The 16,988-nt window shown below is 33.1% G+C and overlaps 2 protein-coding genes across 4 annotated transcripts in view; one reads left to right on the top strand and one right to left on the bottom strand.

The window, feature by feature from the left end:
* Nucleotides 1-8,171, top strand: LOC109329871 (protein INVOLVED IN DE NOVO 2-like). 3 transcript variants are annotated; one of them, XM_019563742.1, is made up of 8 exons: nt 1-126; nt 873-1,809; nt 2,197-2,378; nt 2,845-2,934; nt 3,048-3,338; nt 4,484-4,693; nt 7,368-7,611; nt 7,881-8,171. In XM_019563742.1, exons 2-7 carry the CDS (start codon nt 906-908, stop codon nt 7,602-7,604), a joined length of 1,914 nt encoding a protein of 637 aa, XP_019419287.1. In that variant the 5' UTR covers nt 1-126; nt 873-905; the 3' UTR covers nt 7,605-7,611; nt 7,881-8,171. The 3 variants fall into 3 exon arrangements, with proteins under 3 accessions (XP_019419287.1, XP_019419285.1, XP_019419286.1); XM_019563740.1 differs by having other exon boundaries at nt 7,368-7,607; XM_019563741.1 differs by having other exon boundaries at nt 91-113; nt 7,368-7,607.
* The window catches only part of LOC109329282, a 996-nt gene continuing 846 nt past the window's right edge, over nt 16,839-16,988 (bottom strand). Inside the window, exon 3 of the mRNA XM_019562961.1 lies at nt 16,839-16,924. Within this exon, the coding sequence (XP_019418506.1) occupies nt 16,839-16,924 (86 nt within the window). The remainder of the gene's footprint in view (nt 16,925-16,988) is intronic.

Here is a 16,988-nt window from a genome sequence, read left to right on the forward strand (position 1 = left end):
AAAAACCTTATTGAATGAGTGAGAATGCAGTGTCATTGGATGAATCAATTTTCATTCCGCATTGCAATTAGGTCACACGATTGTTCCTCCTCCACCAGATCCACTTTCAGGGAGTGAGAATCCACGGTGAAATTTTTCTCTTTTATTACTTGGAATTCTTCTTCTCTCCTCGTGCATGTGCTATGTTCTCATATTTCTACTGTTATTAGGGTTTGATTTTGGGTTTATGTGTTTCGGGTTGGACTTTGTTGAGTTAAATTGACTTTCAGCATTGAAATGTATCTTCAGTTAGAAGAGGGGGATGTTAGTGGTACCAAGTGAATGTTGCTTAATTTGCTTAAATTCTAGGGTTTTGTAAAAATCTCTAAGATTTTTCTTACACGCTATTTATTTTTTTTGAAAAGTAAGATAATCTAATTGGACATTGAAGATAATGTTTATAAGCTGTGTTGAACTTTGAGCAAAGAGTAATTGGTCACTTGTTGTTTGATTATTGCATGGCTCCGGAATTGGGAATATCCATCTGCTTTGGTGTTTGATGAATTGTACCTCATGTTGACTTTGGGAAAATTAGTGCATGTTAATCTGAATGGTTTTGGTTAATATATTCTCTCATTTTTTACTACATGGTATTTTATTTATTTATCGATGTTGGTCTCTTATATGGTATGTAGTTTAGATCCATGTTTGAAGGAACATTACACTTTGGGGTATCTGTTTCAATGAAGTGTGTTTAATAAAATTTCTGTTGGAGCTTAATGTTTTTCTTAGGCGCTGAATATGTGGAAAATTGGTGGTTCTTAATGATGTTTAATGGAGTTAATCAGTGAAGGATAGAAAATGTCAGTATTAATGTGAATTTTGTCTTTCAGGTAGCATAGTTTTAAGTCGAGGGAGGAACTATAATGGATCACAGCTCTGAGGAGGATACTGATATTAGTGAATCTGAAATAAGTGACTACGAGGACCAGTCTTATGAGAAACTGAAAAATGGAAGTCACTGTGTGAAAACATCAGACAAGACTTTCACCTGCCCATACTGCCCTAAAAAGAGAAAACGGGATTATATGTACAAGGAGCTCCTTCAACATGCTTCTGGGGTGGGCCAGAGTAGTTCACAAAAGAGAAGGGCTATAGACAAGGCTAACCATTTGGCTTTAGTGAAATATTTGGAAAAAGATCTTATGACTGTTGATGTTCCGCCAAAACCTGCAGAGGAAAGTGACTCTTCTGTTAATCCTAATGAACAGTTTGTTTGGCCTTGGATTGGAATTGTTGTCAATATCCCTACTAGAAGGGCAGGAGATGGACGCTGCGTTGGGGAAAGTGGTTCGAAACTGAGAGATGAGTACAAACGCAGGGGGTTTAATCCTTTTAGAGTTAGTCCTCTATGGAATTTCCGAGGTCACACTGGGACTGCTCTTGTAGAATTTAATAAGAATTGGCCAGGCTTCCATAATGCATTGGCATTTGAAAAAGCATATGAATCAGATCATCATGGGAAAAAGGATTGGTTTGCTAATTCGGAGGAGAAGTCTGGTCTTTATGCATGGGTTGCCCGAGCAGATGACTACAAAATGAACAATATTGTTGGAGAAAATCTGAGAAAGATGGGTGATGTGAAAACTGTATCTGAACTGCAGGAAGAAGAAGATCGAAAGCAGCATAAACTAGTGTCCAATTTGCATAACATTATTCAGGCCAAGAACCAGCACTTAAAAGAGATAGAAGTAAGATGCAATGAGACTACACAGAAAATGGACGTTGCAATGGGGGAGAAAGATAAGCTCATTCATGCTTATAATGAAGGTATCTTATTTTATTAGACTAAGTTATTCTTCCCTTATTTGGATTAGAACTCATGTTAGTTGTGGTTGTTGTTGTTTCATATTTGTGATTAGTTTGTCTAGTTGTACAAGGCCAAGTGTATGGTGCAACTGCCACTTTGATGACCACGTGGTTGAATCTGAATATGACAGGATGCTCTTTTTTTATAGAAAAACCCAGTGCTTCAGATTCCAGAAATTGGCACCAGTAGCTTGAATCAGTATAGGGGTTGAACCAAAAATTTATCCATAGTAACATTAATTTCTTAAGAATATTGTGCTGGAATCACATTTATGACAATCAATTATTATTTTCGAATGATGCTGATCATTGAAACAACATTGTTTTATGGTATGATTCCTTATTCAGAGATAAAGAAAATACAGTCAAATGCTAGGGATCACTTCCAGAGGATTTTTAATGATCACGAAAAGCTTAAGATGCAACTGGAAACCCATAAAAGTGACCTCGAGTTGCGGAAAATTGAATTGGAAAAGCGTGAGGCACATAATGAAAGTGAAAGAAAGAAGTTGGCAGAAGAGATGGAGGAGGTATAGTATTTTCAGATTTTTGCTGCATCTCCTCTAGCATGCTTTGATTGAGATTCCTATGAATTTAAGATTGGAATAATAAAATTACTTTTTATGGGTGACTAATTATTTTTAACTGTGGAATGGATGGCATGGCAGCAATATTTAACCGTTAGTTTTGAATAATAATTAATAATGCAAACTCTATTGAGTGGTCATATGCTATGCATTTAATGAGATGAAATTTAGGTAATGGGTGGGGCAAAGTAACAAGAGTTGTATGCTGGAGAGTTTCATACCGTGGAGGGGTTTATCTAATTTTCCTGTACTCCTTTTCTTCCCATTGAGGATCTTGCCTAAGGACTATAAACCAAGACTTCAACATAATTTATTGATGTTATCTTAAAAACCCTTTAATTGTAATGTTGTGCTGAAGAAGCTAGTAGAAGGCTTTGTTTACCCCTGATGACATTTATTGTCTTTTCAGAATGCAGTGAAAAATAGCTCTCTTCAGATGGCTTCTATGGAGCAACAGAAAGCTGATGAAAACATTTTCAAACTAGCTGAAGATCAAAAGGTTTGTTACCTGGGTTTATTAGTTTAAGCTTTGTCAATGGGCCAAGAGTGTCACTGTTAGCATCAGAGTAGCATAGGATACTATTAATGCTATTTGAATATCTGTTCATCCAGAGGCAAAAAGAAGATCTCCATGCTAAAATCCTTCGGCTCGAAAAAGACCTGGATATGAAACAAAAGCTAGAGCTGGAGATTGAGCAACTACAAGGAAAACTAAATGTGTTGAAGCACATGAAAGATGATGATGAAGATGCAGAAGTTCTGAATAAAGTAGATACTTTAATGAAGGAATTAAGAGAAAAGGAAGAAGCATTTCAAGACTTAGATGAAATGAATAACGCGTTAATCGCGAAACAACGTAAGAGTAATGATGAATTGCAAGAAGCTCGAAATGAATTGCTTAATGTAAGTGTTATATAATATTGTCTTCCCTTTCCAGTGTGCTAGTTCTTTAAATTAATTTGGAAGATCATGTATTCAATGAAGTCCAGTTTTCATATTCTTTCATTCTGGTCATGTTTAGTATGACGATTTTACTTGCCTGTTTAAAGTTTTATATGAATTGAATATGATATTCATTGCATGATTAAACTGTTCAGGATCTCCTGCAATACCAGATGTAAAAATTGCTTTGAAGTACCCATTTAGTCTTATAATCAATTTACATATTTTAGGGAATTCCTTTGTTTAATCAGCTCCATGTTAATTTTTATGGTTCAACGGAAGGTACTCGAGTTTAATAAAAACCTCAGCATTTCTATTTTATCCAATTGTGGGTGAGTTTCTGTGCAACAGTAAGGTTGTTGCCTTTTGACCTGGAGGTCATGGGTTCAAATCTTGGAAACAACCTCTTTGGACATCTACCTTCCCCGAACCCCACTAGGTGGGAGAAAATGCAAAGAGAAAAAACTCAACATAGTAGAATCTCTCCTAAGGTGGTTTTGACATGTATGGAGAAAATTAGTAGAAGCCCTAGTAAGGAGAGTAGATCAAATGGATGTTAGTCCAATTCATAGAGGCAGAAGGAGGTAAGAAAAACCATAGGTGAAACAGTTAAGAAGTATTTGTGGATCGACTTTTTGTCAAAGGACATATTTATGATAGAGCATTATGGTGTTGTTTGACCCATGTAGTTAACCTACCTAGTGGGATTAAAGCTTGGTTGTTGTTGTATATAGGATATTACACAACCATAACATAATAGATAAAATTAGTATAACATTAACATAAAAGTACAAATCTTAATTTAAAAGAGAAATAGTGTTTTGGTTAAATTTAGTATGAATCATTGTATACATAATAAAATGCTAATATTATTTTAATTTTCGTGTCATTTCCATCTTTTATGGTTTAAAAATTCAAAAGTTAAAAGTAAAAAAATTGTAAAATACAGTTTGGAGTATCCATGAAGTGCCCAATACAGGTACATGTCAACACAGACATGATGACTATTTTTGAAGTGTTTGTGCTCCATAGTCTAAACTCTAAACCTATATTGGACTTAGGTATTGCTCACAAGATCTAATAGTAATCTATTTTTCTCTTGAAAGTTCATTAAAGAAATGCCAAGTGGTGGCAATATTGGTGTAAAGAGAATGGGGGAACTCGACACGAGACCATTCCTTGAAGCTACGAGGAAAAAATATAATGAGGAGGAAGCTGAAGAGAGAACTTCAGAACTGTGTTCGTTGTGGGAAGAGTATCTGAAGGACCCAGATTGGCATCCATTCAAAGTTATCATGGTTGAAGGGAAAGAAACGGTGTGTCTTTGCTAAACATATAGCTCTCCTGAATTTATCCTGAATTCTGCATGCTTGATTCCATATCATTCTTATGTCTTAACCAAATTTGGTTCAATGTGTTATTTATCTTTATGCTGTATTTTTATGACTGGAGTGAATATTTTGATGGCCCAGGCTAGATTAGAACTATTTGACCTTATGAATCTGTACTTGTTTTGCCTAGTGATATCTAAGGGTATTCTTTATATTGATACTTTCACTTTAGCATCTAGTGTTTATAAGAGTTGAAGAATACTGGCCAACTTATTAGTATTTTGCAACTTTGAGTTTTGACATCCATGACAGTGCAGCAGCAATTGCATTTTATCCTTCCAAACTTGTAGACCTGGAAGACTTGCACAGTAGAAAACAAAATACTTTGCAAATTTTTACATGTTTGATGTTCATATATGAAAGTGATGGTCTAATTAACAAATGGGAGGGGTGGCCTGTCCAGCATACCTATGCATGGCATGGGCACTTTAAAATGCCTTAAGGGGTGGTTCAGCGGATAAATAGGATTATGAGGACTTTCTTATTGTATGCTCTGTGTTGGGGTATTAGCGAAGCCACTCGCACTTATTGAATATCACATCAAAAGAAGAACGTAAAATATAGGTGATTGCTGTGTGGTGTTAAATCAGAAAGGTGACCACATCTAGTTCTGAGGTTGGCCTAACCTAACTTGACGACACACTGATAGAGTTTTGGGTCTGAAATGTTATGTAAAGTGTCTTTTGTGGTATGATAATAGAATTCATTTTGTTAATTGGTAGATTTGTTGCAGATCTAAAAGTATTGATGGTTGAGCCTTGGTAACTTTCTGTCCAAAAACATCACCTTGTCAACTAATTGGTATTTGGTCATAATGTTTACCGTTAGAGAGAATTCATGGCATAAAGTAAATTGAAGTCTGGTCGTCATGTGAACAGTTGTGATGCCAATGTTCCTACTCAACATCAAATCTCTGACATTTTAACGAAGTCTCTATCTGAAGCTAGATTTCAGGACCTGAGAACTAAGCTACAAATCTTTAGCAGACATGACTTGGTTCCCCACCCTTGAATTAAGGGGGGGTGGGGGGGTGTATCAGAGTAAAGGGTTGATAGTCTGCTCCTTTTCTTCTAATCTTGATGAAAATCTAGACCTTGATTCGTGAGGTATTTTTTCCTTGGATAAACCAACTTGGAATTGTGAAGCTCCTTCTAAGATCAAACTTTTTGTTTCGACAGCTTTACACAATATGATTAATAGACTAATGACTGGTTGCAACTTGCAAGTTAGATAGCCTCACACAAGGTAGTTAAAATTGCGATCTCGCTCATGCGATCACACGATTTTACGATCTTCAAGAGCTACCCCATGGAATTGGGTGAAATGGTCGTGCCGGAGCATAGGATCGGTGGAATCGACGAGCCTACCGATTCCACATACAGCCTGTGTTGGTCCATGACCTAGGTTGATTAAAACCCTAAACATGTTTGCCGCTCCTTTCTCCTAGCTCGCTCCAGGTCTCCCTTCTCCTTTGTTCCATCCCTTCCCCACTTTCCTTCTCTTTCTCTATGTATTATCGGTTGAACCCATCTTCGATCCACTTTGCTGTCACTAGCAAATGTGCATTGTGATGTATCATGTGTAGATCTGCGTCTGAAACTGTGCTTCATTTATTTTTCATTGTCCAGCTGTGTGTATCCTTTGGAATCACTTATTAGTATTCCTGGTGAGCAATGGATTTGTCCTAGTTCATTGGATCAATTTCTACAAATTCAGTTTTGAGGGTTTGGGGAGAAGGAAAGGAATTCTTGTGGCCATGTGCTGTTTTTGGGATTTTGTGGTTGGAAAGGAGTGCCCGATTGCCGGCATCTTCAAGGGTGTTTTCTCTCCTATGAGTTTGTTATGGGATATAATTGTTTCTCTCTCATGTCAAGGAAACGGTCTATTAGTATTTTGGATTTGCGAAGGGGCTAGTCAGCTCTCCTTCTACATTGACCAGATTTCAGGAGTTTCTTTTCTTTGCCTATTATATTTTCTCTTTCTTTTTCATCTTTGTGGATGATTTCTTTTCGTCCAATGACTTGTGCTTCTATATCACTTGTGCTTCTATATCTCCTTTTTCTCTAAGAAAATATCTTAGAGATAAAAACAGTTACAAATGGCCTGATTCCCAAGTTAAAGCCACTGGCGTGGGTCAAGTTCTGGTTTGTAAATACAATAATACTCATACCTGATTCCAGTTCCTGAAATATCCTGAGAGACTTGGAAAATCAGGAAGCCGCCTTAAAATTAATTGGCCCTTTAATCAGTTATTTTTTGGAACCTTCTGTAGTGAAGATGAACAGTGTATAAATTTAGGAAAGAAAATAAGGGTTTTTTCATACTGTTGGATGACCTTGTTTCATTGATATCTGTTGTAAACAGGAGAAGCAGTGAACTCTTTAGCTTTCATTCTTCCTCTATGTGGAGCATTTTTAGGTTCATTCTGCCTACTGTTGTAGGCCAATATCTTTTCAATATAGCAACTTGATCCATACAAGGATTTTCATATTCATTTTAATCTGTGATTACATTGGCATTATTTTTCAACTGCGTTTTCTGGTAAAACTTCTAATGCTTGCATTTTTTATATGGCTTAATAACATATGTTTCATTTTAGGAAATTATAAGAGATGATGATGAGAAGCTGATTGGGCTGAGAAGTGAGATCGGTGAAGGAGCATATAATGCAGTTGTGACAGCTCTGAAAGAGATAAATGAATATAATCCTAGTGGGCGGTATATTTCTTCACAAGTATGGAACTACGGACAAGGAAGGGTGGCAACTTTGCAAGAAGGAGTGCAAGTTCTGCTGAAGCAATGGAAATCATATAAACGGAAGCGGGGAATGATGTGAAAGGTTGGTATGTAATGTAGAGTTTCTTTTGAACTGTCTAACTTGAACCTAGAAAGAAAACATTTATAAAAAAGAACCTATTAAGAACAAGATTTTAAAGAATGACTGATATATGGCTTGGTTACTCACAAGAAAACCTAGTTTCTTCTTTTCTTAAGAAACTATGACTAGTTAATTTATATAGTATTCAGAAGGGTTTTTTTTCCTTCACATATCTTGTTTTATCATCCTTACTGTTCCTGTAATCCCTTTAATTATGGATTATATTGCATATAGGTGGATGCTTGTCACAGAAGTTAACATGATGCACCTGAAGAAGGGAACTACCCTTAGAAGCTGGGTACCTTGCATCCTTATTTGAAAAGCTGCCATACTTGATGGGTGTGTGTAGTTAAGGAATTTATGATGTTATGCTTTTTATTTAATTTGGCACTTCATGCTACTGTGGGCTCTTTCTGAGAATCAAACTCATTCATAAAGGATGCCTTAGTGCTGTCTCTAGCTTGGGAGAAGACACTAATGTTAAACTTTGTATGACTAAATACTATTTATCTTTTACTTTTAGCATTTTTCTTTCAAATTAGTCGAACCGAGTCATGCATTCTGGGATTGAATCCTGGCAAAGGGCATTACTGGGATGTCATTCTGGCTGGCATCCCAGTTCGCCATCTTGGCTGCCTCGGGCTACTATTGAGGCCGCTATCCCAGTTTTGCGGCGTGATGCCGCAGTGACAAGGATAACAGAGTGAAATCCTTGTTTCCCCTCATTTATAAAGGCTCTTGGGTGAGTGGCTTTCAGACCATTTGACCAAAATACTGCTCTTACCATTCTCAGCTATCAGTTTTCATAACATCCTTTCATGTCATGGCATCATCTCAGTCTCAGCCACTAGTATTGGTTACTATTGGATTTGAGTTATTAAGACATGCTTACTCTTGAGAAAGTATGTTTTATCTCAGTAGGAGGATCCCATAAAACAAACGTTAAAATTATGACCCAAAATTGTAATTACTCAAAGGAAACATGTTAAGCATATTGTACTAATAAGAAATGCTAAACATAAAGCTTTGTAATTTTACTATCTTTTTGGATAGGGTATTAAAAGAATAGCTAATTATACAAATAATGATTTGTTGAAAATATTACTTTTTTTACTTTTATCAAACACAACTAGATAGACAGTGTTGTTACGAACTTCAAAATAATGGTAACTAATGAGAGAATTTGTTAAGTGTCTAGCATCTCTACTAAGGATTGACTATTCTTTTTACGAAGATCACAAGAATATGTGTTGGAGTGCAGGGGAACACCTACCCCATCATGTGTGTTATGAGTTGTGATTAATTAAAACATGTATTTAAGTTAAAAGTTTAGTTATTAAATATTTTTCTAGCTAATCATAATTCAACACATATAATATAACATATTGTGGGATAAAAGATTACTTCCAATTGGTAGAGCTTTATAAGTTGTGATATTTTATTTATTTATAGAGAAATAATAATATCAAAAGTGCATAACGGTGTTCACCTATATATAAATTGACAAACTCAACCATAACCTAGGAAGAGTTGATAATACAAGATGAATGATACATAAATAGTATAATAAATTTAACACAATCAATACTTTCATCTTTTTTCTAATACAAAATTCAAACCCATTTGTAAAATCACAGTAAAATTTCACAATCCTAGGGCTAATTTCCTCCACGATGTATTTGAATGAATTTTCATTATTTTGATATAACTGATATATATGAAAATTTTATACCATTCTGGTTAATGTTGTTTATGATGATATATAGCACTCAATATCCTCCATGGTCTCATTTGAATTAAGTCTATTATTTGAATATAACTAGCTGAAAAATTAGTACTCATTAACGTTTATGATGATCACTTATTAGTAATGTTAGCTCTATTATTCAAACTTTACTTGATAGTCATATACTCTTCCTTTTGGATTTACTGTTGTACACTTGTACTATTCACTTATTATTTTCAAAATACATCTTAATCACTAAGAAATAATCTAACCATTTAGTTCGGATTAAGGATGTAATTGTTCATAATGAACAAATATGCCATTCCAACCAATACCAATTAAGATGCAGCAAATACAAAATACTGCTTTATAGAACTAAGGGTACATTCTCCCTTAAAAAATATTAACATACTAATTATTAAATATTTAAAATATAATTACCTCACTAGTCAATGCGTATTCCAAGCACAAGACAACCACGCCCAAACAGAAACATACTCAAACACAGGGTGAGTATAACAGCGCTTTACATAAGAACACTAGTAACATGCATACCTCTTCAACTACAAACTCAATTTTTTAATTGTGTCTTTCCTCAGCTGCTCTAAGTTCTTTTTATGTGAAAATTTATCGACTTTTCAGTCTAGAGTAAATGAAACCAAAGAGGGTATTTAGGATCTTTAAAAAAATAATAAACATGTTAAAAGTATAAATTTAATCCAGTGAAAAAGCTGTTATAAGTCTCTTTAGTAATTCACCATTCTTTAGTTGGACTGTTATCAGCAAAAACCTATGCACTAATTGTCCAGCTATGATAAGTTAAAAAATAAATCTAAATTAAAACTTTAATTTTTAAATATTTTTTTTTGACTCATCAAAGCGCTGAACATATATTAACACATTGTGAGAAGATGTGCTTCCCCAATACGTATGAATAATGTTTTTTAGCCCGGTGCTAGGCATCTCATGCATTCCCCGCCTTCCTTGAGTGAGAGATATGAGAATCATTTGTCCTCATTACTGTCTCAGTACGTGTTTATAATAACAGAAATTAATATTCACACATTATTCTCTAAAGTTTGATTGTTTGGTACTTGGAGACATAATTTTCTTGGAACAAAAGATCTTTGTCCGAGTATCAGAACCATATTTTCTGCCAATTTTCATAGCATAATCACAACTACAGTAATGTAAAACACCATAATAAATAATAAAGTCATAAGAAGTTTAACATCCATGTGCTCAACCAAATTAAATAAACAACTTAACATACAAAAATTGCTTAACTAGACAGAACTATCAAGTATGGCAACTCTTCAAAATATGGATGCAAGATACCAGGTGAAACATCATCAACCTATATGCAATATATAATCCATAATTAAAGGGCTAAAAAAAATTTAAAGGTGAAACATGTTAACTTCCGTGACAAGCATCAACCTATATGCAATATATAATCCATAATTAAAGGGCTTATAGAAACAGTAACCATAATAAAACGAGAAACATAGGTTTCCTTAGGAGTAACCAAGCCATACGTTATCAGTTAGGTCTATTTGCGAGTTGAGTTTTGGAGAAGACAGAAGGGAAAAAGAAGGCTTTAGAGTCCTCTCATAAGTTATCCATTTTTCTTACTTCTCCTCTAAATTTCAACTTGCAAACAGACCCTAATTAAAATCTTTTTCTTTTCTTGGTTCAATGATATTTCTTTAATGAACTTCGAGAGAAAGATATTATCAATAGACCTTGTGAGCAACAAAGGTGCATTATGAACTAGAAATGATAAACAGAACACTTCGGCTAATACAAGTGAATTAGATGAATTAGAAATGATAAATTTACACTTTCACTCAGGTCACTTTGCCACCATCTACTGAACCATGAAAGGTAATAACAAAGAATATCACATTCAATTAGGTGGACTATTCAATACTTATCATAACAAACATGATCAGACAAATAATTGAAACAATAAAAAGAATCATAAACATGGACATTGTTGCACATATTATCCTCCAAATTAATTCAACAAACTAGCACACTACAGAAAGGGAGCATAATATTAAAAAACACTTACATTAATCAATTCATTTCGAGCATTCTGCAGTTCATCATTACTCTTTAGTTGTTTCATCATCAACACTTTCTTCAGTTCAACTAAGTCTTCAATTTCATCATCCATCTCTGGTATAATTCCCCCAAACTCTAGAGAAGCCGTCTGAAGACAGCTATTTTTTATTGTATTCTGAAAAGGACAATAAACATTTTTGATTGTATTCTGAAAAGGACAATAAACAGCATCCAGGGTAAAAAAAGCCTTCTTCAAGCTTCTTAAGCACATCATTACCATTAACATTTTTTTGAGACAGCATGAATAAATTATGATAAAATTGTAGTTATAGAGTACATTGTTTTAAATTGTAGATTGCATCCCCTAATGCTACCTCAACCGTATCATACCATAATTACGATGTGACACCAAATAATAGTAATGTGGACACACCAGGTCGTAATAGAGTTATATCGGACTGCATTTAGACTAATTCAAATTCAAAAATATGTTTTGCATTACGCGAAAAATCACAAGTCCACAACAGCCACAATCTTGACAGGTGACTCAATTTCACCCACCTTCTCCTAAGTTTTAATTCATTAAATATATAGTATATGATCATTCATTAGTTTATAATAATAATAATAATAATAATTCTAAACTGTTTACAATGACAAGAAGAAAAGGACTGGGTGGGTATGGCTAATGAAACTCCCAAATCCCAATTGGCTACTCACACTACTCATTAATCATTAGTAGTTTTACCCCCAAAAAACTTCATTTGTGATTGGTTTGTAATGATTGCAAAAAGGCAATTTGGAATATTATGGTACTACACGCATTCTTAACTAGATCGAAATTCAGACAGATTATGGAATGTCATTGAGGACCTGATCTTTAATATTTTCTCCTTAAAGATAAATGCACCAGCAATGCTGAGACCAAGGTTGTTTTAGATTCATGGCATTCACTGACATAGTATATTACTATCTAAAAATATGAATGCATTTTCATTGGCATTAAGGAAGAACCAGAGCAGTTTCTTCAATCAATTAATATGCTATTCTACGCATATAACACTTTAATAGGCAAGTAGAATCATCATCAAATACATGACTAGTCCATAATACATCAATTGACAGATAAATAATACAACATTAACAACCAAACCTTTGTCCCACTGGGTGAGATGGACTACATGTATTGAAAGTCATTCAATCATAAATCATGTTAATTAACTTCTAAGTCTTTATTTATCATAAAAAACTGACCTTGATTGAGCAGATATTACTTTCACAATTTATACATCATTATGATAAAGAACATACCTTCACCTGTTGATTTCCATCATTCTCAAGATTGTCACGGTTCTCACTCTCTTTATTAGTCATCATTCTGTAAGACTGGACTATTCCTTGAAGTGATCTTTCCCTTTGTTTTGAATCCATATGGAAATCACCCACCAACTTAAGAAATTCATCTTCCATGTGCCTCTTGGAATCCAAATTCTCTCTTAGCTCTTCGTTTTCAAATTCCAGCTTTTCCTTAATTTTGAGTTAGTCTTGGAGTGGAGTGATTTTAGTTTTCAGTTCATTAATTTCTCTCTGGTTAAAAAGATAATGAAATATAATCAAGCTATTGTTATATTAGTGAATTTTTTTATAAACATTCCATATATCATCCACCACATTCATTTGTAATTTTTATTTAAAAGTCAACGGTGGATGATATAATGAAAATGCATAACCAATATTCAAATACCATCATCCATCAATAACACGAACCATTCGATTTTCACCTCATCTCAAAACTCTTCTTTAATCACATCTGAGCTTCCTTGCAGCTTCATCAAGAGTGCTAATTTTCTTTTTGTTCTGAAAACAATACAAAAAACACAACTTCGTTAAACAAAACCGTTAGTATCATAAACTGTCAAAAGAAATAAGAGTAAGAGTATATTTGATCATAAAAATCACAAGCATTACCAAACATGCATGCAAATAATATGAACATTTAAACTGCATCAAGATATAGAAATTCACACAAACATTACATCCTATAAGCTAATCACAAATATGGACCTTTTGAACTTCGTCAGTGAAGTTCTTAATCTGCAAATCCTTTAGTTGATTAATCTCTTTCAATTTTTTGGTAATCTGCTGGTTTAATTTATTTGAGGCCATAACCTTCTAAGTTGAAAACGTAAAGTGATAGTTGAAGTGTTAAACTGATAATTAGGAAGGAAATATATATGCAAATAAATTACAAGCGTGCGGAACTGAAAGGTTTCTTCTGAACTTATTATTAATGCATGTCCCAAGCCAAAAGTCACATACCAACTTTTCCATTTTTGTTTACCTCAATTTCATTTTTATATATCCACTCGGCCACTCCACTTTACTTTAAATTTTTTCACATAGTTTAAAATTATGAGTAAAAGATATATATACCGACAGTATAATAGTTTTTTACACTGTTACTGTATTATTTATCATTTACTTTTAATTATTATTGACTTTTAATAAAACTATTATTAGAAATAAATAGTGTATGATATATATACTGACGGTGTATTTTGATATATGAAAAATGAATATATGAAAACTACTTTTAATAAAACTATTATTTTTCATATATTAAAACTATTATTAATATATGAAAAATGAATATAATAGATAGAGTAAATGCTATTTGATGCTAGGATACCGAAAGATGTGTTGCAATCATAGTTATCAATATTGTTTATTGGTCGATTCAGCATGAAAACAGTTAAACTAGCTCTCATATCAATAAAGTATGATAATTATACTTAAATGAAATTGAATTTAACCAAAACTAGAAAATAACACTCAGAATCGATCAACCTGTATTGTGCCAATTAAAATTGGTCCGCCCTTGATTTCTTTCTTCATGTTTTTTAAAACAACACATGCATGATTCGAAAGTTGTTTGTAAGGAGCTACTAGCGATAATTGAGTTATATATTATAAGAGAAATATATATATATATATATATATATATTTTGATAGCGTATTTTTTTTTTGTACCTTCATTGTATTATTCATTATTCATTTTCAATTTTCATTAATTTTTAAAAAAAATAATCCAAATGAAAGGTAAAAGACCTACGAATTGTATATACATATTTACAATGTTAGTGCATAGATTTGACACTCATATTATAAATAGAGAAAAAATATATATTGACAATTTATGAATTTTATATATTATAACTATATCATTTAATATTTATATTTAATTATTATTTACTCTTCGAAAAAAGTAATACAAATGGATTGTGGATAATGTAATGACTGTTAACACCTTTACATTGACAATATATAGATATTATACTATTGTAAATAATTATAGAGTATAATATCTATACATTATCATTGTACAACTTTAAACACAATACATCAACCACCATTCATTTGTATTAATTTTTTGAAGAGGTAATAATAATTGAAAATGAATGGTAGATAATAAAGTGACAATATATTAAACTCTTACACTGTTTGTATACATTTTTTTAGTTTTATTATATTTATTATAATATATATATATATAGTACATAGTGAACCATTAGAATGATACTTTAACAACATCAATGATATTGGTTGCAAGTTGGAAGAGAGAGAGACTCTTACCGGAAAATTTACTTTGTTGGTGCACCTTGACCGAAAAATTACGGTCTTAGTGCACCTTTTAAAAATATTACCAAACTAGTGTAGTTTTAGGGTAAATCGGCAATCCCATTGCCGATTTAGAGAAATTTATTATTTTTTTAATGTACTCCCCCCTAAATCGACAATAGGGTGGAGTTTTTATAAATTATATTATTTTTTTATTCTCCCCCCTAAATCGGCAATGGGGGAGGAGTTTTACTAAATTTTTTTTTAACCTCTCCCCCCTAACTCGGCAATGGGGGAGGAGTTTTTCAATAATTATTTTTTTTTAAATCTCTCCCCCCTAAATCGGCAATAGGGGGGGAGTTTTCTAATAATTATTTTATTTTAATTATCCTCCCCTAAATCGGCAATGAGGGAGGAGATTTTCAAAAGGATTTTTTTTTTAAATTATCCTCCCCCTAACTCGGCAATGGGGGAGGAGTTTTTCAAACTCAATTTTTATAATTTTTATAATATGTATAGTCATTCAACACTGCAAAGATGTACAATTCTGCTTTATGTATAGCTATTTAACTTCTACACACTACCATACTTATTTCTCATTTAAAGTCTTCTGCACATTGGACTCTAGCATATTTAAATATTCTATGCAACACACTTGCACACGTTAAATATTTATATTTAAATTTATAGTATATAGTTATGTTATATTTATATTATATAGTTATAGTATATTTATATTATATAGTTTTAGTATATTTATTTAGTATATTTATAGTATATAGTTTGAGTATATTTATATTATATAGTTTTAGTATATTTATTTAGTATATTTATAGTATATAGTTTGAGTATATTTATATTATATAGTTTTAGTATATTTATTTAGTATATTTATATTTTATAGTTTGAGTGTATTTATAGTACATAGTTATAGTATATTCACTACACATATTTCAGAAAAGAAGTTTATATCAATATAAATACATTATAAAGGTAATGAATAAAAAATAAACTACTGTTACAAATGTTGCCTAGAACTCTCCCCTAATTCTCTAGATCTCAATGGACATGTCTTCCTGTTATGACCTTCAGTTCTACACCATCCACATTTTTTAAGTTGTTCACCTTCAACTTCATCCATCTCATTGTGAATGCGTGAAGTCTTTGGTCTTCCACTTCTTTTCCTACGCATAACAGGATTAGGAATGAATGTCGGACCTGAATAAGGAGGCCAATATTCTTCATTACCAAGTGGTTGAAACTCATATCCACAAACCTTCTGAAGATTATCTAGGCGGTAAATTGTTGAGATAAACTGGCTGCAGTCTAAATTCAAAGAAGCACACGTTGCGATAGCATGTGAGCACGACAATCGTAATGATTGAAATTCTCCACAATCACACCAATTCTCAGCAAGTTTTACTGTATACAGCCTTACTTGCCGACCACCAGATCTAGATACAACTTCAACTTCAGAGACTCCAGTCTCTCGAGAAAAATTACGAACCATTTGACATGTAGATTTACGTTGATTTTCTTTAATCACCTTTGTCAATTCTTTCGCAATATACATGTCCTGCCATAACCATGTTAGAGGCTTCATTTCGATGTTCATTGAACCATTCGTTTAGCCTATAATATGTTGCTCTAACAAGTGCAGTGATAGGAAGAGCTCTTGATCCTTTCAAGACACCATTAATGCATTCAACAAGATTTGTAGTTATGTGCCCATATCGTCTCCCTTCATCATATGCGTGACTCCATTTCTCTTTTGGAATCTAGTCCAACCATGCACCAGCCCTTGAATTTTTTTGACGCAACGAATTCAACATTCGCTCGAACCGTGGTCGCATCAACTCATAACCTACAAAATTAATACAAACATATTAATGTCCATAACATAAAAAAAAATTAAGATTAAAAAATAT

Source organism: Lupinus angustifolius, chromosome LG16 (genome assembly GCF_001865875.1).
Source record: "Lupinus angustifolius cultivar Tanjil chromosome LG16, LupAngTanjil_v1.0, whole genome shotgun sequence".
NCBI lineage: Eukaryota > Viridiplantae > Streptophyta > Magnoliopsida > Fabales > Fabaceae > Lupinus > Lupinus angustifolius.

Coding starts and splice junctions, on each gene's coding strand:
- LOC109329871 (XM_019563742.1), top strand. CDS start 906: ATGGATCACAGCTCTGAGGAGGATACTGATATTAGTGAATCTGAAATA. Junction 3,339..4,483: donor CTCGAAATGAATTGCTTAAT/GTAAGTGTTATA, acceptor TTCTCTTGAAAG/TTCATTAAAGAAATGCCAAG. Junction 4,694..7,367: donor TGGTTGAAGGGAAAGAAACG/GTGTGTCTTTGC, acceptor GTTTCATTTTAG/GAAATTATAAGAGATGATGA.